The following is a 24,850-nucleotide window of genomic DNA, read 5'->3' as shown; positions in this document are numbered from 1 at the left end:
AAGGGTGAATTTCAACCCAAGTACACCAACTACAACCCACTCACCATACCCCGAAGAGAAATCTTCAACCTCCACAAGGACGATGAAAAGTGGAAGCTTCCAGACAAGCTCAGGTCAAACCCCCGCCACCGCAACAAGAACAAGTGGTGTGAATTCCACGATGACTTCGGCCATACCACGGAGGAGTGTAACTCGCTGAAAGATAACATCGAAGACCTCATACGACGAGGCTACCTCAAGAGTTACCTACTTGACCATAGGGCGGAAAGAGAAGAAAAAGAAAAAGCAAAATCTGGTAAGCTACAAGAGCAAGCCCAGAGAAGGGTCCATGAGACCGAAGGGCAAAAGAAAAAACCAATTCTAGTGGTGTTCGGAGGACAAAGGTCCGGCCACGCCAGCAAGAAACATTTAAGAGCTCTCTCCCACCGAGTCAACTTCAGCAATGTTGGGGAGAATCAGCCTACCCCCCCGAACATGACATTCACTGCTGATGACTGCCTCGGGACCCAGTACAAACATGACGACCCGTTGGTGATCGAAATGGATCTCAACAACCACAATGTCCACAGAGTACTAGTCGATGGAGGGAGCGCCGTCAACATCATCTTCAGGAACTGATTCGAGCAACTCATCCTCGAAGAGGGAGAAGAGTCACTGACCAAGGTCAGTTACCCATTGAACGGATTCAACGGATCCGCAGCTATTCCCCGAGGAAAGATCACCCTACCCGTCACAATCGGCCAAGGCCTGGCGGCAAGAAACGTCCGAGAAGAATTCTTGGTCATGGACTGCGACTCAGTGTATAACGTCATCATGGGACGAACCATGATCCACAAGATACAAGCAGTTCCATCCACATACCATCAGATGATATATGTCTCGGATGCCGGCTTCGCCGAGCGGATAAAGGGCGACCAAGAGGTGGCAAGGTCAACTTGTCACACGGCCATCCGAAAGCCGAAGCTAGGAGATAGTCCCGAGGACGAAGATGAAAAAGGTTCTTCCCCAGGTAGAGAAAAGGATGCAAAGAGGAGAAAGGCGGGATCGAGCAGCCTGGTAAAGCCCGCAGAAGTCGATGCTCGAACAGAAACCCTCTCCTTCGAACCAGACCAAGAGATGGAAGACATTCCCCTAGAGGACGAGTCAGACAGAGGCGTCCGAATAGGCAAAGGCCTAAGTTCGGGACTTCGAATAGAGTTGATCCAGTTGCTGAGGGATCACAAAGACATCTTCGCATGGTCGACGGCTGACATGCCAGGGATAGATCCGAAGATGATCTGTCACAAGCTGGATGTCAGTCCCGAGTCTCGGACAATCAAACAGAAGAAAAGAAACTACTCTTCGGAGAAGAACAAAGCTATCGCCGAAGAGGTGAAGAAATTGCAAGAGGCAGGCTTCATCGAGCCATGCATGTACCCCAAATGGTTGGCCAATGTGGTCATGGTCAAGAAAGCGAATGGCTCATGGCGCATGTGTGTGGACTTCACGGATCTGAACCGAGCCTGCCCAAGAGATTGCTATCCCCTCCCGAGGATAGATCAGCTGGTGGACTCTACCAGCGGCCACGCGTTGCTGAGCTTCATGGACGCCTTTTCAGGGTACCATCAAGTATTCATGCACCCCGACGATAGAGCGAAAACCGCCTTCATCACGAGCGCGGGAGTGTTCAACTACAGAATGATGCCCTTCGGATTGAAAAATGCCGGAGCCACCTACCAAAGACTAGTTGACCACGTCTTCGCCGATCAAAAGGGGAGGAACGTCGAGGTTTATGTGGACGATTCCATTGTGAAAAGCGTGAAAGAAGAAGATCACATCAAGGACCTGGTCGAAACCTTCGCCAACCTGAGGAAATACAACATGAAACTGAACCCGAAGAAGTGTGTCTTCGGGGTAAAGTCGGGGAAGTTCCTCGGATTCATGGTAAGCGAAAGGGGAATAGACGCGAACCCGGACAAGGTCCAGGCGGCACTAGATCTTCCCGAACCGAAGACAAAAAGAGACGTGCAAAGGTTAACGGGCAGGTTAGCCGCACTGTCAAGATTCATATCGAAATTAAGCTTCGGATAAAGGGGCACCCTTCTTCAAAGCTCTCAAATCCAAGACCCTCCCAGGAGGAGAAGCAGAACCCATCAAAAAGAAAGGCGTCCCGAGTAAGGTCGACCCCGAACTGACATGGGAACAAGAGCAAAGAGACGCGTTCCAACAGCTCAGGGCTCACCTAGCTCAACTGCCGACGCTAGCCAGGCCCAAAGAGGGGAAAACCCTATACTTATACGTCGCAGTCAGCCCCGGGACCGTAAGCGCAGTACTCCTCCGAGAGGAAGAAAAGAAGCAACAGCCAATCTACTTTACCAGCCGAACCCTGACAGATGCCGAAACTCGGTATTCACTCATAGAGAAGGTAGCATACGCAGTGGTAGTAGCAGCTCGGAAATTAAGGCCCTATTTCGACTCCCATCAAATAGTGGTGCTAACTGACCAGCCACTGGAGAAAGTGCTAGACAAGATAGAAAGGTCGGGAAGAATGGCTGCTTGGGCTTTCGAGCTGTCTGAATTCGGGATCAAGTATCAGCCGAGGACGACAAAAGCACAGGCACTTGCAGACTTCTTGGCCGAATGCTCATCTCAAGAGGTGCAAGATGACACCAAGAGAACATGGGAGGTCTACACTGACGGATCCTCCACAGTGAACGGCTCAGGAGCCGGAGTAGTGCTGATACCCCCAGTGGGAAAGAGTATAGAGTACGCCCTAAAGTTCGATTTCAAAGCAACCAACAATGAGGCCGAATACGAGGCAGCAATCGCAGGGATAGAGCTATGCTTATCTCTTGAAGCCGAACATGTTTGTCTCAAGACTGATTCTCAGCTCGTGGCCAACCAGATCCGAGGGGAGTACGAGGCCAAATGGCCAAGCATGACAGCTTACCTAGCAAAAATCAAATCCTTAACGTCAAAGTTGAGATCCTTCGAAGTCATACTCATTCCCCGAGGTCAAAACGCACAAGCAGATGCGCTTTCCAAACTTGCAAGCTCAACGCTCTCTGACCTAAAAAGGTCAGTCCATGTGGAAGTACACCAAGAAAGGAACATCGACATGCCACCCCCTACAGTTTGCAATGTACGTCTCGAGCCAAGTTGGATGGACGCAGTCATTGCATACAAAGAGAGGGGAGAACTTCCCGAAGACAAGCTGCAAGCAAGGAAGCTGAAAAGGTTCAACCGGTGGTTCATCATTGACGCCAACGGAGAGCTCATGAGAAAGTCATTCTCAGCCCCACTGCTGAAATGTGTAGGCCCAACCGATGCTGATTATATCCTAAGGGAAATCCACCTCGGCATATGTGGAAATCACATCGGAGGAAGGGCACTGGCACACAAGGCACTAAGGGCCGGATTTTGGTGGCCCACCATGGTTTCCGAAGCAAAGGCGCTGACAAGAAAATGCGAGAAATGCCAAAAGTTTGCACCTGCAATCCACCAGCCAGCCCAAACCCTTCAAGCAACACTCTACCCCTACCATTCGCGCAATGGGGTTTGGATATCATTGGTCCATTCCCTTCGGCTGTGAATCAGAAGAAGTGGCTGATTGTGGGGGTGGACTACTACAGTAAGTGGATTGAGGCCGAAGCAGTCTCCTCCATCACGGAGCAGCAGGTCCGCAAGTTCATCTGGAAAAATATCATCACAAGGTTCGGGATACCGAGGCTATTGGTCTTTGACCATGGGAAACAATTTGACAACACACCACTGCAAAGATGGTGCAAACAGTTCGGTATCCACCTCACCTACTCAGCAGTGTGCCATCCTTAGAGCAACGGCCAAACCAAAGCCGCAAACAAGCTCATCCTCAATGCACTCAAGAAGAGAGTCGAGGACGAAAAAAGCAAATGGCTAGAAGAGCTCCCAGGAACACTCTGGTCCCTTCGGACCACCGAGAAGGAAGCCACAGGACAAACACCCTTCCACCTAGTCTACGGTTCCGAGGCTGTCATCCCTGTAGAGATCGGAACAGAAAGCTTAAGGGTCCAGGCATACAACAGGTATGATGGAGTCCATGGTCAAAGCAACGACCAACTCCTGTCCGAATCATTGGATCTACTAGATGAAGCTCGGGACGAGGCCAGAACTCTGAACGCAGCATATCAGCAAAGAGTCAGCAAGCACTACAACCGAAGAGTCAATGCCAGGCCTCTAAAGGTCGGCGACCTAGTGTTCAGAAACGCCGCTGCAGTTCAGAAGGGAAGGATCCATGGGAAACTCTCGGCAACATGGGAAGGACCATACATCATCCACTCTGAAAAGAGGACTGGCACCTTTATGCTTAAACAGTTAGATGGAACCATCTTGAAGAACCATTGGAATGCCGATGTTCTCAAGAAATATTTTGTATGATCTAACTTCCTTCCTTTTGTAATCCAAGTAAGTCGTTTAATGAAAAGAGGAAAGCCACGGGCACCATGTGTTTCATTAAACATATCCTTATGTCTTTTTATTCAATCACTATGCATGCAACTTCGGATCTGATCAATCCGAAGCTAAAATCAACCCGAAGTAGCCATTCCCTGGGTTCCAAAGGCCCAAGAAATAGCTAACTCAAAAAAATGACCCGCAAGGTACCGTCCAGAACCTTTGGATTCGCGGTACCCAGGGATACTTCGTTCGCAACAAAGTCTCTCGAATACAGTTATAGCAAGTACGGCTCAAACCCACGGATTCCCGAAGCTAATAACTAAGAGGACTTGCGATTTCTTGCCCAGGTTTCCGAACCACAAGAAATCGGAAGAACGGAAGTAGACATTGGAAGAGCTCAAAAGTAAACTCAACAGATCCACGGATCTGGTGAGCTCAAAAGCAGACTCTATACATGCCTACAAACGACAAAGAGCTCAAAAGAAGACTCTTAACAGATCTACGGATCTGGAGAGCTCAAAAGCAGACTCTAATGTCAAATTCCAAAGAGCTCAAAAGCAGACTCTTAACGGATCCGCATATCTGGAGAGCTCAAAAGCAGACTCTAAATGTCAGACTCCAAAAGAGCTAGGACTCAACAGATCCACAGATCTGATGAGCTCAAAAGCAGACTTTGAACAAATGTTCGGACCCTGATTCAGCAAGGCCCTGATAAAGTCAACAAAAGAACGAATCTCTTAACAGATCCGCAGATCTGGGGAGCTCGGAAAGACTAAAAGAGATCCGAGGACGCAAACAGAATCCAGGGATCCCAAAACAAGTTAAATACTTCGGAAATGCAAAAGAGATAAAACGAAACAGCGAAGTCATTTTTATTCAACAATTGGGGAGCAAATACGATTACACCAACTAAAGCTCGGATCAAACCGAGGAATCCTCAAAAATTGAAAGAAAAATGACTTAAAGCTAAAATCGGCAGCCATCAACAGACAAAACGTCGGCCTACCGAAGTACTAAGAAAGCAAAAAAATGAAATTATTGAAGTACAGCGCAGCACCGAGGAAAAAAAGGGAAAGGCAAGCACATATTCGGAGGCCCTCAACTGGAACCAACCGACTCTGAAGAAGACGAATGCCCGAATCCCTAGCTCTTGGGAACCTCAGAACCATCTCCCTGAGGAGCGTCCTTGGAGGTACCACCAGCAGTGGTATCACCTTCGGAATCCGCCTTAAGAATCCGAGCCTCCTCAAGAGCCCTTAAGCGCTCAGCCTCGGCTTCATCACGATCAGCTTGGCACTCCTCTAGATGGTCCTGGGCCCTCATCCAAATTGGAATCTTCTCATTCCAAGGGAAGTGAGGCATATGCTTCGCGAACATTCGCCGAGCACCCAGGATGCCATTCCAATACTGCTCCCTACACTGATCAGCAGTGTAGAGTTCGGCCTTGCTCCGCTCCAGCTGCCGAATGTACTCATTCTACTCCCGGATCGCAAGCTGAAGAACAGGTACCTTGTCGGCCTCATTTTGGATCATCTCCCGATTTTTTACAAAAGTTTGGAGCCTGTCCACCGCATCTGCGCGCTCGGATTCCTTGACCCTAAGCTTAGACTCCAGGTCTTTGAGAAGACTGTCTTTAGCCTCAAGATCGGCAGCGAACTTGGCAGACATGTCAGCCTTCTCCTTCTCAAAGCCCTTAATCTTCTCGGCATCCTCCTCGACTTGGAAAGCGAGCTTACTGACCTCTTTACCGATGCCCTCGGATAAATCCCAAGCTTCGCGACTGTACTTAAGATACAGTTGCTTTACTTCGGTAAGCTCCTTCAGAATCTGCTCAGCCTTCCGATCCAAGACAGGAATGTCACGAGCATAAGCTTCTTCGTACTTCTTCAGCTTCCTCTCCTCCACCATGCTGCACTCAACAGCAAACGAGGACCAATAAACGGCCTGGAGAAAAAGGCAAGTTAAAACAAAATCCAACGGAAACGAAGGAAAAAGGCAAAAAAAAAAAGCAAATACATAAACTCAGTTACTCACCTCACCCAGGAAGAACTGGGCCATCATGGTGGGATTCCTCTCCTCGGCCCCAGGAACTCTCCACTGAGGATTGGCCCGAAGAAGATTCTCCCTAGCAGCCTCAGTACCAGCTATGGAGCCAGCATGGACCGAAGGATCCTCTCCCATGATCGATGGACGAGCGAACAGAGCCATCGTTTCCCTCACCTCCTCGGGAATTCGCTTCAGCGGAACGTCCGAGCAAGGATCGGCATGGATCAGCCTATCCAAGGCCGAAGTGGAGGTAGAGCCAAGAGTCTCACGAACTCTCTTCGTTCCCCGACGCTGCTCGGCTTGCTCCTTCACGAAGTCCGCAGAAAGAGTAAGCTTCTCAGCATCCGAAGCTACTGGAAATTCCACTTCGGGACCAGTGAGGTCCACTGTCACCTTCTCTGGACCCTCCCCCTCAAGCGGGACATCAGCAGACTTGTCTTCCGCTTCGGCCGTGAAGGGAACGTCCAAACCAAGAACGGAATCCGTCTCCAGCGCCTCCACCACCGCGGTAATGTCCTCAACCATAACCTCAGAAGGCGTGATCGGCTTCAGTGGAGAAGGAATAGCAGCCTCCTCAGCGAGCGGCTGATTGACAGGCGGCGGCTCCGAAACCACCACACTCTTCAATTTTTGCCCTGGCAAGGTCATGAAGTGAAGAAGATTTTTGGGAGGTGGCATGTCTTTAGAAACCGTTCCCTACAAAAGCAACCAAAGGGTCAGCTTCGAAAAAAATAAAAATAATAATAAAACCATAGACGCAAGAAGTATGCGCTAGGGAAAAGAAATCACACCTCCTCTGAAGTATGAGACGCTTTTGCCTTCTTCGGATGCGTAGAAGACTTTAGAAGAGTACTTCCTTTCCTCTTCTTCTGATCCTAGAAAAGAGACTAAACGTCAGTGGGACAGAAGAAACCGAGAAAGAAAGAGTCAAGACAGAAAGGCGAAGTACCCGGCTCCTCAGAAGAGTGCTATCTATCCGAGCCGGGGACGAAACCGAAGGAACGGCACGCGGCACAGCGTCAGTTCCAGGACCCTAAAAAGACGGGTCAGGACCAGGACGTTAGCCGACGGCCAACCCGAAAACATTAACAAAAGAAACAAAACCGGAGTTAGAAACACATACCGGGTCTGAAGTTGTCTGGAGAGGACGCAGCACTGTCTTCACCGGAACAGCCTCGGGAGAAGAAACAGAGTCCCACGGATCAGCCCGAACTTCGGAAAGCCGAGCAAGGGCAGAGGGAGACAACACGTAATCCTTCAGGCGAGGATTACGAGGATTCTCTTTCCCGAACTTGTACTCGGGGGCCGAATCGTAGATGGTGCGCAAGTCCAAAGAAATCCCCAGAATCTTAGGATCAATACGCTCGAAACCGTACTCTGCAAGAACAAGTTGGGAAAACAGTCAGGTAAACCAAAAAAGGAAAGGGAGGACGAACTCACTAAGACACGGTCCCAGCCGAAGGAAACCTACCCTTGTCAAAAACCCTGCTGAGACCGGCGCAAGCAAGAATGTCCTCCCGAAGAATGTAATGAAGGTTCGGAAGCCAGTTGGCGGGCAGTTTATAATTATCCTCCGATGCCAAAAACCACTGCAGGAGGTCCACATAGTGCCGATGCCTACGATCCGGAGCAGGCACCCCCGACATGTCAGGATCGGGCGTTACAAACCACTTTGGAGGGCGATAGAAATTGGGGTGCTTCGGATCCGTGGGCACACGAACGAACAACCATTCCGTCTTCCAATTATGGTCAGAACTGAGATACGGATAAGCGGTGATTTAGTTTGGCTCGCCCTTCTTCCGAGACCTCTTGTTAACAATGGTCCACCAACCATACCCATCACCCTTGGAGGCATGGTTGAAGGATAGATCATGAAGGTCTCTGAAGACAGCCACAGAGCAAGGGAAGTTCACAAAATCACACACCCACCGAAATCCGATGATGTGCCGCATAGACTTGGGGGTGAGTTGAGCCAAGCTGATGTTGTACGACACCAGAAGCTCGGAAATGAACGGATCTAGAGGAAAACGAAGACCATTTTCCAGTTGATGGGTGTACACAGAAATGAAACCCCTCGGCGGATGGGTCACCCGAGGACGCTCTTGGTCAGGAAGTTCGCACCAATACCCCAAGGCATGCTGGATCCCATACAGCTCTTCGGCTCTCCGATGATAGGCTCCCAGCTTCGCCTCCACCATCCAGTTACCATTCACTGACTTCTCCAACGGACCATCGATTTTAGTGGTCTCATGCAAAATCGGAGCAAGCTTTCCCTTCGGATCAGCCTCAGTCCAGTGAAAGGAAACTCAGGATAAGACTGGCGGTGACCCAAAGAAACAGCTTTCTTACCAGAAGCAGCACACTCGGATCCACTAGACCCCCCAGCAGCGCCATCTTTCGAGGCGTCCCAACCAGCCGAAGCTTTCTTCATCGGTTTTTCCGAGGTCCAACCCCTCGAAGAATTTCGCGCCTTCTCCGAGGGAAAATTTCCCCTCTCCTCAGAGGGACCACCAACAAACTTACCCTTACCCTTATCCTTGGCCATGGCTGAAGAGCTTAAATCTAGGGTTCAGAGGGAGGAGTAGAAGAGAATGCAAGAAAAAGAGCAGAATTCGGAAAAGCAAGAAAAAGAGCAAGGCTCGCAAGCAAGTTACCTTCCTCCGACGCGGAATTCGCCGACAAAGCAAACAGAGCAAGTTCCCGAAGATCAGAGCTAACCGAAAACCGTAGATCTGAAGATATGTCAAGGCAACGATTCACCAGAAAAGAGAGAACTTTTGAAAAGGAGGGGAAAGTAAAAGTTTGAAAAGAAGTCGCGTCCAGTATTTATAAGAAAAAGAAAGGCGCATCGACTCCCACGATTCCCACCACTCACAACAAGTTCCAACACTTGTCATCAATGCAAAAAATAACTTCTTTTTGAAAAAAGAGAGGGAACCCTTTCGACTTCCGACAGCTGAAAACCCACCCATTCACTCCCAAATGGGCCGGGTCTGGGGGGCATGTTGTTTGGGCTCCTGATATGTGTGTTTTATATAGAGTTTTTACCCCCGTCCCTTAGTACTTTTGATCTCAAATGAGCTCTTCGGAGCGATTTTTAGTACTAATGTGCTCCTTGTAGTGTGTTTGTAGTTTCAGGTTCATCATTGTAGGAATTAGCATATTTTTGTGCATTTCCTACTCATTTGAATCAATACAAGAAATTATGTACTTTCGAGAGCAAAAACATTAAGTTTGAAGAGTTTTGAAGCAAAGCGAATAACGAAGGAAGTACAAAAATGACTATAGTCCACTATTTTAAGCATAACTAAAGTTCTACAACTCTAAATGATGTAATTCCAATTGGGTTGGATTCTAGACTTCAATAACTTTCCAACAAGTGCTCACTCGCCTAATTCTAACGAATAACGAAGGAGATATGACGTTTTGAAGATAGAGGATCGTGCAGTTTCAACACGCGCCCGATCGGGCGGGCTTCGCCCGATCCGGATCGGGCGGTCATTCTGGGCGCTGTTCTGGGCATTTTGCAACCGCCCGATCGGGCGGAATTTCGCCCGATCGGGCCGACTATCGAGCACATTGCCCGATCGGGCGACGCCAACCTCCAGCCTATTTCGCGAGTTTTTATTTCCGATTTTGGGCTCTATTTTGGGCAAACTATAAATACTAGCCCCTTATATTTTTAGTGACATTTTTTATTTTTAGTTTTGAACCTTGAGTTTATTTTCTTAGCTTATTATTCTCTCAAATTTGTTCCAATACTTAGTTTTATTTTCAATCAAAAATTCAAGCTTTCATTATTCATTGTTCTTCAATTAGGTATTGCTTCTTGTTCTAATTTAGTTTATTGCTTTAATCATGTTTTCTATTATATTAATTGCTTTGTTATTTATTATCATGAGTGAGTAGTTTAATTTCTAGGGTTTAGGGGATCCATGAATGCATGATTGGGATTATATGTGGACATGATATTTGATTGATTGATTAATTTCTATAGCTTATTATTATTGCTCGTCAATTCTGTTCGGCCGGACTATTTTGATTTGAGTTTGATTAACCTTAGATTATGCGCCGAGAGGTATAAATCTGATGTTTTTGGTTTGTGGCTATTAGATAGGAATTATTTCTAGTACGTAGCAAGAGCCCGCTAGTTGTTCTATCCTAAGGAATTCATAAGATTCGAGAGATGCATGTTTTCCTAGTTATGATTGTTAATTGATTGTTATTGTCCGTTGTCCAATCCCGGTCTGCATTTATGGTGAACCGCTGCCCTAGATTCCTTTAATATTGTTATCTTCCGATTTGATTATTTGCTTTAGTTTAATATACAAACCAATCCAATTCTTGTTACCAATAGTCTAGATTAGTCTTTTAATAGTAGAAAGAACACTGTTTCCCTGTGGATACGATCCCTGCTTCCCTTGCTATATTTTTAGTTGGTGAACGTTAGGTTTATCTTTGATAGGAGTGCGATTTAGCCTGTCAGCTCCCAATTGAATACCAATTGGGCCATTAAGTCCAAAGCCCAAAGGCTCACAACAACAACATCAAACCCACTACAGTCCAAAAGGCTATTCAGCCACCAATCAAGGCCCAAGGCCCACTTGCAATAAATGACCTAAGGGCAATCATTGCACGAACACTATAAATAAGCCGTCATGGCTCACTTACCAAGGTACGTCCATTTCACGCCTTAAGACCACTCTTCTAGAGAACGTCTCTCTCTAGAATCCGAGCATCGTTCTTACTTAGGCATCGGAGGGGCTTTCCTCGGAAACACCCCCGAGGCTAGTAACTTGTCTATTGTGCAGGTTGATTTGGACACAACACATTTGAGCTAGCAAGATCTTCAACACACATAAAAGGGGCCTTCGTTCGAAGCCTATTGTTTCACCCGCTTCAACACCAGAACACTCCCTATTTACTATTTATTAATATTATTATTGTTTATTATTTATTATTTATTATTTATTATTTATTACTTATTATTTATTATTTTATTATTATTATTATTTTATTATTATTATTATTATAAATCAAATGCTAACAAAGTCAAATATTATTATTATTATTATTATTATTATTTATTATTTATTATTTATTATTAGTAATGTTATTAGTAATAAGTTTCAATAAGTTCAGATAAGTTCAGTTAAGTTCAGGTCAAATATGTTGAACATAACGAACCCTAAATTTCACTTTATTAAATTTTGAGTGTAAATTGTGCATTTTGGCAAAGGGCATTCATGAGAAGAGATAAAAAGAGTAAGTGAAAAAAAGTTTATCATTTAATATATAGTACTGCTTGTATGGGACAAACTTACAAGAACATCTATAAAATAAATACATGACAGTCTTTTAGAGACGGATAAAATACATAATAGTTTGTTGTCGCATTGAGAATTTAAGATATACCGACAAAATGCCGATATTTAATGCGTAAAATATTATCAAAATTAAGTCGAAAAAAAGCAGAGTTTCTTATAGTGTAATCCATAAATTTTTAAGTATGTTGTACACTTGTACGCAGTATAAATTATGTGTATGTTGAATCTAAATTTATGAGAGACTCTGATCATTCACATAAGTTTATTCGTAAAAAATATGTGTATTTTACATTGGATTTCCATTTAAATAATGACAAACCCATAATTAAAAATATACACTTCAATAGTTTTTTGGGGTATTGATATATAATTGAGAGGTCTTCATTATCCCAAAGCCTTGAACATTTTTGCTCTAAGGATACCTTCGTGGTAGAAAACTGCAATAGCCGATCCGATGAAGGGTCCAACCCAAAATATCCACTGCGTTAAAAGTTGTCAAGGAAACATAAAAAATGCGAAGTAGTTAAAAATCAGTTCAGGCATGCAACACCCATTTTAATATTCTTTTCGTCTCGATTTCAGCTTCGTTACATTCGACTTATTTTGACTGAACTTATATTATCAGTTTCGTTACAAAAAACTTATTTTGTCTGAAATTAACTTATTTGTGTTTGAAAATGCTTGAAAAAACTTATTTTTTCTGAACTTAACGTACTAGACTTATTTTGTGAGAAATAAGTCAAAATAAGTCGAACATAACAATACCTTAATAGTCACAATTGTTATGCTTTTTTTTTTTAAGGCAATATACATATTGATTTTGAAAATGATAAAGGTCGCAACATGAGACCTTTAAGCCATGTCACAATGATGACATTATTGCATGCTAGCTTATGTGTCATGATTTAAATTGGAAACTAAAATATTTAACTTATATGACCTTTATACATGTTTTAAAAAAAAAGGTAGGAAAATCTTAATATTATAATTTGTTTCGACTACCTTATTTACATATTCTCATAGTAAAAATATTGCATTGATAGTAAAAAATAGTTTGATGACGCATAGTCTACGTGACGCCTATATGTATCAATTAAACTCGGACAAGAATATTGTCACAACTTGCGACCTTTATCATCACCCAATTATTAATTCCTCCCTATTTCCACCATCAAAAGTTATGACATGTGAGACTTAACACGAGGTTAATTATTTTTAAAACAGGATTAGGTAATTGTACTTACAAGATGACTCCAGGTTTTGTGCTTGTTGTAGACAACAGCAGGTCCAAAACTCCGAGCAGGATTAATGCTAGTTCCAGTAATGGGGATGGTTGCGAGGTGAACCATAAATACAGCAATTCCAATTGGAAGTGGTGTTAATACAGGAATATGTGAGTCCCTAGCTTTTCTCTTAGGATCAGTAGCAGAGAAAACAGTGTATACAAGAACGAAGGTACCCACGATCTCGGCGGCTAAAGCGGTGCCGGAACTGTATCCAGGTGATACTTTGTTTGCTCCACCGCCATACTTGTCGTAGTAAACACCATGGAACGCCTTTACTAACGCTACACCACATACGGCCCCCAAGCATTGTGCTACCATATATGATACGGCGCACAATAGTGAGAGTTTTCGTGCTAGGAGCATCCCGAATGTTACTGCTGGGTTTATGTGCCCACCTAGTTTTATCAAATTCACCAACTTTAATCAATTTCATATTTACTACCTTAAATTTATAAAATGTTAATTGTTCCCGTCACTTTTTAACGGATTTCATCAAATGTTCGCTACCAGAAATTGTACCATTAACGATGGAAAATCATGTCTCTAAAGGCCGATAATTATTGATTAATGACGGGATTTCATGTCGCGAACCCGTCATAAAAAAGGGTCGTCATTAATGAAAAATCCCGTCGTAAAAGACATTTGCGACGGTTGTTCCCGTCCTTGTTTGGTTGTTAGCCCCGTCGCAAAAGGTTTTGCTACGGGATTTTTGACCGGTCGTTATTAAGTTCATTAAAAATTCAAATTCTTGTAGTGGTTCCGTTCATATGGGCGCCACTTAACGAACTTCTTTAATTTATCTTTCTCTTTCATTTGGTTCCCAAATAAAAAAGTTTGTTAAATAGGGCTAACATAGATGTAATTTGGATGAAGTTTGTCAAGAGGTGGTAAATATAAAATATTTCATAAGATTAAGGTGGTAATATAAAATTACATTTAATAAGATGGTAGGTATAAAAACCTGAAACTTAAAAGGTGCTAATATGGGAACATAAAATGCAGCACCCTAATATCGTTGTTGAAACTGTTAAAGCAAATTTACGTCTCAGAATTTATCAAGTTATGCCAGGAAAGCTTAGCCCCGTCGATAAGAGTTGGTTCTTTTCCTTGTAACTGACATTCAAATGTCTATGTATTAGTTTTGGTTAAAAATTAGTTAACTTCTGCTTTCAATGTAAAAGTAGTTTTTGTTGTTTGTGGAGTGCCTCCCTTTGGGCTTGGGAAGACCCTTCCTAGAAGGTAAGTCCCTTCCCATTGGTGTTTGTCTAGGTGTTGTGTATGGGCCTTTGTGCCTTCTTCTTTGGCAATATAATCTTCTTACTTACCAAAAAAAAAAAGGTGCTAATATCAAATTATTCATAAATCATAAGATATAGACACTCAACTCCTTGTAGAAAAATATTATAAATAAAAGATATTGAGACTATAACAAGCTAGGATAAAGCTAAAGTTAAAGTTGGAAATTTGCAACAATAAAAAGTTGTCTCGATCGAGCTTCTGCTTATATTTGATCGATCATATTGCATATTTGCATGCATGTACGTAAAGCAAAAAATGCAAAATGAAAGTTAAGGAGTGATGGATATAAGAGTAGGTAGGAATATAGGATAGGTAGCTGACCTGAAATACCGGCGGTACAATGAACAAGTATGAAGATCATGCCACCAAAAGCCCAAGCAATCCCTAGAATCCCGACACCGCCACAAGCACTAACAGCATGGTTCATGGCAGGGTCAGTCTGGACATTGTATCCTATTATAGTGAGGATAGTAATATAGAGAAAAACAAGGGTAGAAACAAACTCAGCTATCACAGCTCTATAAAATGACCATTTCCCTAGTTCAAGTGGGTCAATTATTGGAGCTGGTAAATCGTCTTTGTAATGAAGTCGTTTTTCTTCCAATTCATTTTGTGTTTGCATTTTGTGTTTAAACTCCGAGATATGCAGATGGAAGAAGATGAATAGATGATCGAGTATGTGTGTTATGGATATATATAGTACGTACTTGTATTTATATTAATGTAATCAGTACAGTAAAAAATAAAGGCAAAAAGAGGAAAGAAGTTGGTCTACCTTGTAACATGTTTTCTCAACATTTTATTGCAGTTTACGCAATAAATTATTCTTTGTTCTTTGTTCTTTGTTCTTTGTTCTTTGTTTCTCATCAATACATTTCTTTATTCTTCTTCAATTCATGTTGTAAACAAGTATGTGATTTTTGCTGGCCCCCTCATTTCAACCTCCTCCAAGCTCTATTTTAGTCACCAAGGACAGGTTGTAAAACTAGTTTAATCTTTGTGGGTTCACCCACCAATCTTTAATTAACTGTTATTGATCCAGAAAAACGTGTTTATGTAATTGATGAAAGAAAAGGTATCATTTAGACCATGCTAGCTTGTTTCAATTTAATAGGTCCTGTGCCACTAGGTATATAATAAATTTATTAATCATTGTAACTTTTATTATATTTTTGGTTTATATTATGAAATAATATATGTTAGATTGATAAACATTTTAAAAGAGATGATTTTACATGGTTAAACACAGTGATTTTTAAGGGATAATTTTTATCAAAATGAGTGACTTTGAACGGATGATTTGTTAAAAGGAAAAAAATAAATAACTTTTACATTATACCGGGTAATTAAAATGTGTGTTTGTTTAAACGGTTTTTTTTTTGGAAAATAAATTAATTTTCTATTTTAATTCATTCTCAGTTTTGTTATGGGTCCAAAAACAATTTTTCAAAAGGTACACATTAAAAACCTGACAACATTTTTCATTTACTATGAGTAAAGGATATGTTTTCCCCTTTTATCACTAAAAAATACGGAGTAGATAACTTTTATATCCGTTTAGCTTTTAAATAATTTTAGTTAACTTTTATTGCGACGTACAATATTAATTAATTGTACACCACTTTTAAATTAAAATTTGTGATTTTGAAGTTGGATTTATTGCATGTCATTTTCTACTAATATTAACAAATTTAGATTAAATTCTACTCGTAGTAGCACAAGACTAACAAAATTACTTAATTAAACCACACTAAATTAATTCTGAAATTCATAAACTCAATAAGAAAACATCGTACCCGTATAAATGCACAACAACATATTATTACACTAGTAATTTTAATAATTAAATTATCAATCAAATAAGCTTAAGAAAAACACTTAAGCTTTATAAATTTCAACAATGATCCGAGTCAACAATAAAAATAGACTTCAATCATTTTCAAGTATAAATGTATATAATTTATGTTTGTGAGCCGCGGTTGCTGTTGTTGCTCATGAAGGATCCAAAAGCCTTGACAGCCCCGGCTCTTAGGATAAATTGATGGTAAAATGCTGCAATAGCTGCTCCGATGAACGGTCCAGCACAAAATATCCACTGCACATTACCAAAAATTTTATAAGAAACAAAATTGTTAAGAGTTAATTCATGCAACGTACTATAATTTGTACGTAGTATATATATATCAAATATTGCTTAGTGTTCGTCATCAAGAGAGAGAGTCCACTTAACAACTTCAAAGGAGGTTCCACCTTAAAACCATATGGCAATAAGGGGAATATCCCCTTGGCCTTATTAAGTGATTAACTCTTCTTTTTTGTCAATGTGGGACTCTCACACATGGGTTAGATCTTACAAAGTCAAACCCATGTGTACGAATAGAGATTAGTGGTATATGGACTTACAAGGTCACTCCAGGTCTTGTGTTTGTTGTAGATGACAGCAGCTCCGAGACTCCGAGCAGGATTGATGCCAGTTCCAGTGATATGCATAGTTGCAAGGTGAACCATGAATACCGCAAATCCAATAGGAAGTGGTGCCAATATCTACATTTAAAATTCAATATTTAATCGACCATATTAAACAAATCAATCAATCATTAGCGACTCTATTAGCACACAATGATAAATTAGCGATTTTATAATTAGTTAATTACTTCAAGGACAAATTAACGAGTCCATTAGCACACAAGGATAAATCTCAAAGGATAATGGTTTTCTAAATTTGATCAACACCAAAAGTAATCCGGTATAATAATGAACTATATAAGGTGAAATTATCAACATAATAGTCGTTTACCATGCACGTACATCACGTTTTAAGAATTTCGATTTCTTTTTATGTATATAGGGAGATTTTTTTTTTTTTTTTTTGTAATAGATAAACTATGACTTTATTCTTATTCTGGCGTCGTAGACAATTTTTGTCTTAGTCGTGGACCCATGGTCCCATGCCCAACATGGAAACAATTCTAAAAGTATCAAAATTTCCTTGTTATTTGAAAAGAATGGACTCAAAAGAAGACTATATCCTACGTTAATCACATTAGGACTATTGAAATTCCAACTACGTACTCTTCTAGAAAATGCTAACTCATTTCCTATAATTCCTAAATATTGACTTGAGATTTGTGTCCGATTGTCTCCGAGTTAATAAAAGATAACCGTAAATTCTCACTGTACTGTTACATATGAATATTTCGATACAATATATATTATGTTACTCTTGTTATATTAAGAGATTTTGGTCTAATGGTTAAGGTTGATTGTCTGTAAACAGCAGGTCTCAAGTTCAAATCCTCCGTCTCATTTATAATTTGTATTGTCCTCTTGACTCACTCACGCCAAAGAAAATTAGTCTCGGCGGCCAAACCAGTGGTGGTGCTGAATCCAGTTGATAGCTTGTTTGCCCCACCACCATAATTCTCGTAATAAGTTTCTTGAAAGTTCTTCACTAATGCAACTCCACATATGGCTCCTGAGCATTGCGCCACCATGTAACATACGGCTCGCAGTAGTGATACCTTCCGAGCCAGGAACAGCCCAAATGTCACCGCTGGATTTATGTGCCCACCTATTTCAACATTTTCCACCACTTTTTAATCTCATTTACTGTTTGGCCAGGACGAATCCCTGGGTTACTACTCTGAACATCATATATTATTAATTATGTGCATTATGTACAAATTTGGTGTATATTATACTCTTTGATGTTTTAAGTTGTACTCCACTTGTATTTATGTGTAAGAAAGATCACATCTAATGGTTGGCTAAGATGGTTAGACATCAATTTTTCGTGTTGCAAGTCCCAAGCTCGAATCTTATCGGAAGAAATTTGTAAAGATTCTCTAATTAGTGCAACTCCAATAGTTAGCTACAAGATGGTGTAGTCAAATTTCTAACTACAATGATTTAAGTTAGAATACATCTCATGGGTTTGCTACAATACCTAATTTGTAGCTCTCAATATATAATACTTTATTTTATTATAATTTTTTTTTTATTTTACCTTTTCATTTTTCTCAGCTACATACCTGCTCATACGAGTTACAATATTTTGACAGTTGTTTACGTAATTCATTTACCAACGCTTAACTACCTGCTCATATATTTTATGCATAGCACACCTGGTTTGCCGGAGTTTAGCTCCGACTACATCCGGATCCGACCCGGGTCGCACACCTTGCTTATGGTGGGTGAGTCTCCCAACAAAAATTTCTGCATACGGCGAGGCTCGAACCTGAGACCTCCCTTAAGCGGCATCAAGCTGCTTACCACTTGAGTCAACTCTATATTGACCACCTGCAGCTCATATAACTTTATTTTTGCTAGCATGTTCTTTTTATGACCATTGGAGATTTGGAGCTACTCTTAATAAACTTTTGTAATGCACTAAAGCGTGATTCTATTATACTAGGGTTAAGTTCAATGATTATATCAACTCCCAAATCACAACCCTGTAGTATTTACAATTCATTTGTCCACCAACGAGGTTAATAAGGTATTGACCTGCATAATGGCTAAGACTGAGATCTTGTATATGATAGATTTTAGATTCGGATATTTTAGTACATTCTTTCAGAAAAAATTGGTCACATCATTGTAACAAACTAACAATAGGTATGTAATCATTGCAGAATGCATGTCTTCCTAGCTATTCCCTCCGTCCCAAAATTATAGTCATGTTTTTTAAATCGGACGTCCCATAATTATAGTCCTCCTTATTTGAACATGAAATATTTCCTATGTTACCCTCATTTGGGACAACAAAACAAAAAAAATGTACTTTATTCCTTTTTACATGTACTATTTTCTCTTTCTCATGTACTTTATTCCTTTTTACATGTATTATATTTATTTTTTCAACATCAATGTACTATATTTCAATTTCCCACACACTATATTCCACTTTTCTTAAAATCCGTATTTTTCCTCAAACAAGACTATAATTTTGGGACGGAGGGAGTATAAGATTATTTACCTCGATCTTGAAACTATACTGCGTAGTCGAGACCAATAACAATTTGTTCTCATTAATAATTTTGTCAATCATTTTTGTATGTGCACGTAAAATGGAACATATATTTAACATGCAAATCTAAGAAACTACCCATGCATAAATATAAAATATAAGTATATCTCACCAGAAATACCGGCGGTACAATAAACAAGGATGAAGATCATTCCACCAAAAGCCCAAGCAATGCCAAGAGTTCCGACGCCGCCACAAGCGTCAAAACTTAGCCTGGCAGGGTCAATCTGGGAATTGTTTCCAATGACAGTGAGGACAGTAACATAGAGAAACAGAAGAGTGGCAACAAACTCAGCAATAATAGCTCTATAAAATGACCATTCACCCAGTTCATCTGGGTCAAATAATGGAGCCGGTGGAGGGTCACAATAGTCTTTTCCCGAACACGGCGAACCTTGCTTATCCTTTGGTGTTGCCATCTAAGTCTTCCTCCTCGATCAGCTCCTTTTATTAGTTTCAAATAGGAGACAAAATGACAAGGGGAAGACGAAGATGAGTATGGAAGAGTAGGAGGGGATCGAGTAGTGTATTTATCCTTGTACATGTTTGACTTTTATCAACTACCTTCCTTTCGTTGGCGGATCTTTAACACTTTTACGAGGGGAGCAGATAGAAAAATTTAAGCAATATAACATGGAATTTATGCAATAATACATAAATTTAATCGGTACGTATAAGTAAAAATACACTATAAAATTTTCCGCACAGGATAGTTGGGCCCACCAAAGCCATATATATAGAACATCTGCCATTGCCTTTTTGTTTTTTTTTCACCATTCACATTTGTCATTACATATCTTTAACCTTCGTTATCCACTAACGACAACCTAATTACGACGGGTCAAAAATCCCGTCGCAAAAGCCTTTTGCGACGGGGAAAACAACCAAACAATGACGGGAATAACCGTCGCAAATGTCTTTTATGACAGGTTTACGACGGATTTACGACGGGATTTCTATTAACGACGGCCCCCTTTTATGACGGGTTCGCGACAGGTAATCCCGTCGTTAATCAACGATTATTGGCCTTTCGCGACGGGATTTCCCGTCGTTAATAGTACAATTTCTTGTAGTGATCTTTGTTATAAAAATCATAATTTTTATTTATTAAAACACTAATTATATAAGACGAATCAAACGAACTACATATAACTATATTTTTCTTACACGTTGAGATTAAATTTATACATTTTTCTTAAATTTTAAACAGTTAGCAAGATTTCAAATAGCATTCAGAAATTGGGAGAGTATTTTTTTAAGAAAATATTTTGAGAAAAACAAAGGAGTAAGTGAACTTGGGGAACAAAATTTCCAAAAAATTGTTGCCGTCCACGGCAATGGCCAACCAAACCTTCCTAATTTAGCAACTTTTGTTACTTCAAATTGGCCCCACTTTTCACCTAAGTGAAGCTCTAATTAGAGAGCTCTTAGCTTACTCGTATTTTTGTCACAGATTCACAGGGTACAGGTTGTAAATCGTGTTGCTAAATATTTATGGGTTCACCGGCCAATCTTTAATTCTTAATTAATTGTCACAAATTATGGGAAAATGAGGTAAGGGCTTGTTCTCTTCAACTTATAAGATCTTATTTTCAGGTTTTATAAGAATGCAATTTATTCACCTGATTTTCACTTATTTTTTCTGCACATATTTTATCTGAACTTAATTGAACTTATTAGAACTTCATCAAAATTTATGTTAGTTATAAATCGCACTTGGCTAACCCTTATTTTTTTCATAAACTTATCTTATCTAAATTTATTTGAACTTATCTGGACTTATTTTTCCTGAAACAAGGTGAACAGAACATAACCTAAGTTCAGATAAGTTTTTATAAGTTGAATAAGTCTTATAAGTTTCAATAAGGTTCTATAAGTTCCTATAAGTTTCAATAAGGTCCTATACCAATAAGATCCTATAAGTTCCTATAAGTTCCAATAAACTCTTATAAGTTCCAATAAGGTCGTATAAGTTCCAATAAGGTCTTAAATATTATGATTATTTGTTGTTGTTATTAAATAAGTCATATTTATATTATTATATTAAAATAATGTGTGTTTACTAATTGATGATAATAATTATCAATGATACGTAAATATGAATGAATATGTTATTACTCCCTCCGTCCCGGAATACTCGACCCGGTTTGACCGGCACAGAGTTTAAGGGACTTGAATTGACTTATTTAATTTAATAGGTAGTAGTTGATAGTGGGGTATTATTTTAATATAGTTGGTGGAAAATGTGTAAAGGGGTGGGGTTGGGGGAGAGTAGGGGTTGAATTTTTAATTATTTTTTGTATGGAGTAGGGGGTAGGTGGGTTAATAGGGGTGGAGTGAGAAATAATATAATATTGTAAAAATATTTCCATTTTTAGAAACAGGTCAAGTATTAAGGGACGGCCCGATAAGGAAAATAGGTCAAGTATTCCGGGACGGAGAGAGTATTAATTACTATCAATATAATTATAAGGGGAAAATTTAATAAACACTTTTAAAATTACGTGTACATCACAAATCAATGGACGATTTTTTTGGTGAGACGCAATAATCATAATATTACTTATTTACATCAATGCATCAAGTAAAATTCTCGTACGTAGTATCAAAAATCGAGTTGTTTTTCGCTCGTGATAAAGTTACATTACAGAGTATAAAGATGTTTATAATTAAAAAGTTAGTTACAAATATTTTTTTACAAATTGTTCAAATTCGTACTTGGATTTTATAAATTTTGGATAATTATTAAAGATTAATAATATTATTAATAATAACGTAAAAACATATTATTAATATAAGAACTAAATAATGATTACTTTATTAATGTATTTTTATTAATATTTACAATCAACTATTATCAATATTCTAATGGTTAAAAATTTAGTAATAATTAAACTTTAAAAAAATTAATATTTACAATCAACTATTATCAATATTCTAATGGTGAGGGGTGTGCGCTGGGCACAGCAGCACAAGAGGGCGAGCAACGAGGGCACGCAGCACACGAGGGCACGAGTGCTCGTGCTGGGCGTGCGGCGAGCCGGACAAGAGAGGAGAGAGGAGAGGAGGAGTGTGGGGCAAGCAAGAGAGGAAAGGCTTAATGAAAAATAAGGGGTTCATTAAATGAGGAGAGTCTTATTTATACGCAAATTTTTGGCTATACCCGGGTACAGTCAAAGCTGGCTGTACCCCCATCCAAAACGATGTCGTTTTGTCTTGTTTAAAATGAACATTAATATACTGGTACAAAAATGAACATTTACTATTTCGGAAATGAACATTTATTTATTTATTTGGAATGAACATTTACTATTTTGGAAATGAACATTTATTTATTTATTTGGAAATAAACTACAAAAATGAACATTTACTATTTCGGAAATGAACATTTATTTATTTATTTGGAATGAACATTTACTATTTTGGAAATGAACATTTATTTATTTATTTGGAAATAAACAATATAGGCGCTTGTAAAAACATAAAAGACCAATGAAGTGAACAATTTCATTATGAACATTAACCATATATTTATTGTGAACAAACAAATAAACAAGAAAGAACAAATAGTTCAACAAAAAAGAACAAACAATATAAAAAAGAACATAAAATTCCAGAAAAAAGAACAAACAATACAACAATTATGAACAATTTTATGATGAATTTTAAAGCCAACATGAAAGAACAAACAATACAACAAGAAAGAACAAACAATAAAGCAGATAATTATTATGAACAAACAAATAAACAAGAAAGAACAAATAATTCAACAAAAAAGAACAAACAATATAAAAAAGAACATAAAATTCCAGAAAAAGAACAAACAATACCACAATTATGAATAATTTTATGATGAATTTTAAAGCCAACATGAAAGAACAAACAATACAACAATAAGTTTGATGAATGAATTTAAAAAACAACAAGAAAGAACAAACAATACAACAAGAAAGAACAAACAATACAAAAAGAAAGAATAAAAGATTAATGAAGAGTTTAATTATGAACATTAACCATATGATTATTATAACCAAACAAATAAACAAGAAAGAACAAACAATATAAAAAAGAACACATTAAGGATGGGGATTGGTGGGAGTATAAACCTGTAGCTTCTGCTAGCTGGTATTGGAAGAAGATTTGTGCCATAAAAGAGAGGTTGAAACTAGTCTATACTCAAACTGAGTTAGCTGCTATGCCTCATTATTCTGTGAAAACAGTTTATGAGAAAATTATTGGTCCAAAACCTGTGATTCAGTGGGATAATATGGTGTGGAATAGGCTGAATATCCCTAAGCATAGATTCATATGTTGGTTGGCAGTGCAGGACAGGCTTCAAACCACTGCAAAATTGGCAAGATTTGGTGTTAGTAATACTGCAAGTTGCCTGATTTGTGGACAAGCTGATGAAGATCATAAGCATCTGTTCTTTGCTTGTCCCTATAGCAGCAGATGCATTAGTGCTCTCAAAGCTTGGTTAGGGATTACTTATTCCACTGGTAATCTGAAGCAGCTCATGAGGTGTATTGCTCATGGCAGAATGTCAAAGTTTAGAAGGCAGGTTAGCTTTGCAATGCTAGCTGCTGCAGTGTATGCTGTTTGGTCAAGTAGGAATTGTTGTTTTTGGAATGCTTCCTTTCCAACTGTTCAGAATATGGTAGCTAGAGTTAAGCAAAATGTTAGAGATCGAATTTTGGTTGTTTTACCTAAACATGTATCTAGGAGAGATAGCTTGTGGTTTGCTACTCTGTAAGATAGCTTTCTGTTTCTAGCTCTTTGATGGAATGGTCCAACCTAGTTGGTTTGTTTCATCCTTGAGTTAGTTTAGGTTGTAAATCTGTTTTGAACTTAATATTATTCGATCTTGCTTGCCTAGCAAAAAAAAAATATATATAAAAAAGAACATAAAATTCCAGAAGAAAGAACAAAAAATACAACAATTATGAAATTTTGATGATGAATTCAAAAAACAACATGAAAGAACAAACAGTACAACAAGAATGAACAAACAGTACAACAAGAAAGAACAAACAGTACAAGAAGAATGAACAAACAGTACAATAAAAAAGAACAAACAGTCGACAAGAATGAACAAACAATATGAGCGCGTCGTTTTTAGGGGCTACAACCAGAGCTGGTTGTACCCGGGTACAGCAGTTAGCGATTGCTATTTATAGGCTCTCATATCCCTAGTGGGCTAGGCTTGGAAGTTTGACATTGGGCTAAGCATTTAAATGATTGGGCTAGCCTTAAGCTTAGAATTAAATTCTTTTGATTGGGCTCGATTAATAAAACGAGTTGGACTTTTCATTTAAAACCCAAACCTTTAAAATTACTTGCGACCCATTAAATTTTCCGACTCGAAAATTAAATTCGTTTCGTAATTAATTAAAATAATAAATATTCTAATTAATTAATACATTTAAATAATATTTAAATGCGAAATAAAT

General features: G+C 39.5%; 2 protein-coding genes and 1 pseudogene across 2 annotated transcripts; 1 reads left to right on the top strand and 2 right to left on the bottom strand.

The window, feature by feature from the left end:
• Window positions 1-12,034: 12,034 nt before the first annotated feature.
• On the bottom strand, window positions 12,035-15,065 carry LOC110801956 (probable aquaporin PIP2-5). The gene is made up of 3 exons (XM_022007365.2): window positions 14,693-15,065; window positions 13,031-13,467; window positions 12,035-12,266 (listed from the first exon to the last, which is right to left on the bottom strand). The coding sequence occupies exons 1-3, from the start codon at window positions 14,991-14,993 to the stop codon at window positions 12,171-12,173; spliced, it is 834 nt and encodes a 277-aa protein (XP_021863057.1). The 5' UTR covers window positions 14,994-15,065; the 3' UTR covers window positions 12,035-12,170.
• A 1,107-nt stretch (window positions 15,066-16,172) lies between these two features.
• Window positions 16,173-19,881, bottom strand: LOC110801961 (probable aquaporin PIP2-5; annotated as a pseudogene).
• A 3,714-nt stretch (window positions 19,882-23,595) lies between these two features.
• Window positions 23,596-24,153, top strand: LOC110801960 (uncharacterized). The gene has a single exon (XM_022007367.2). It carries the CDS (start codon window positions 23,596-23,598, stop codon window positions 24,151-24,153), a length of 558 nt encoding a protein of 185 aa, XP_021863059.2.
• The last annotated feature ends 697 nt before the right edge of the window (window positions 24,154-24,850 follow it).

This window comes from Spinacia oleracea, chromosome 1 (assembly GCF_020520425.1).
Source record: "Spinacia oleracea cultivar Varoflay chromosome 1, BTI_SOV_V1, whole genome shotgun sequence".
In the NCBI taxonomy this organism is placed as follows: domain Eukaryota; kingdom Viridiplantae; phylum Streptophyta; class Magnoliopsida; order Caryophyllales; family Amaranthaceae; genus Spinacia; species Spinacia oleracea.
This window is presented reverse-complemented; position numbering and strand designations above follow the sequence as displayed.

Coding starts and splice junctions, on each gene's coding strand:
- LOC110801960 (XM_022007367.2), top strand. CDS start 23,596: ATGCCTCATTATTCTGTGAAAACAGTTTATGAGAAAATTATTGGTCCA.
- LOC110801956 (XM_022007365.2), bottom strand. CDS start 14,993: ATGCAAACACAAAATGAATTGGAAGAAAAACGACTTCATTACAAAGAC. Junction 13,468..14,692: donor TTGTACCGCCGGTATTTCAG/GTCAGCTACCTA, acceptor TGATAAAACTAG/GTGGGCACATAAACCCAGCA. Junction 12,267..13,030: donor ACAAAACCTGGAGTCATCTT/GTAAGTACAATT, acceptor CTTTTAACGCAG/TGGATATTTTGGGTTGGACC.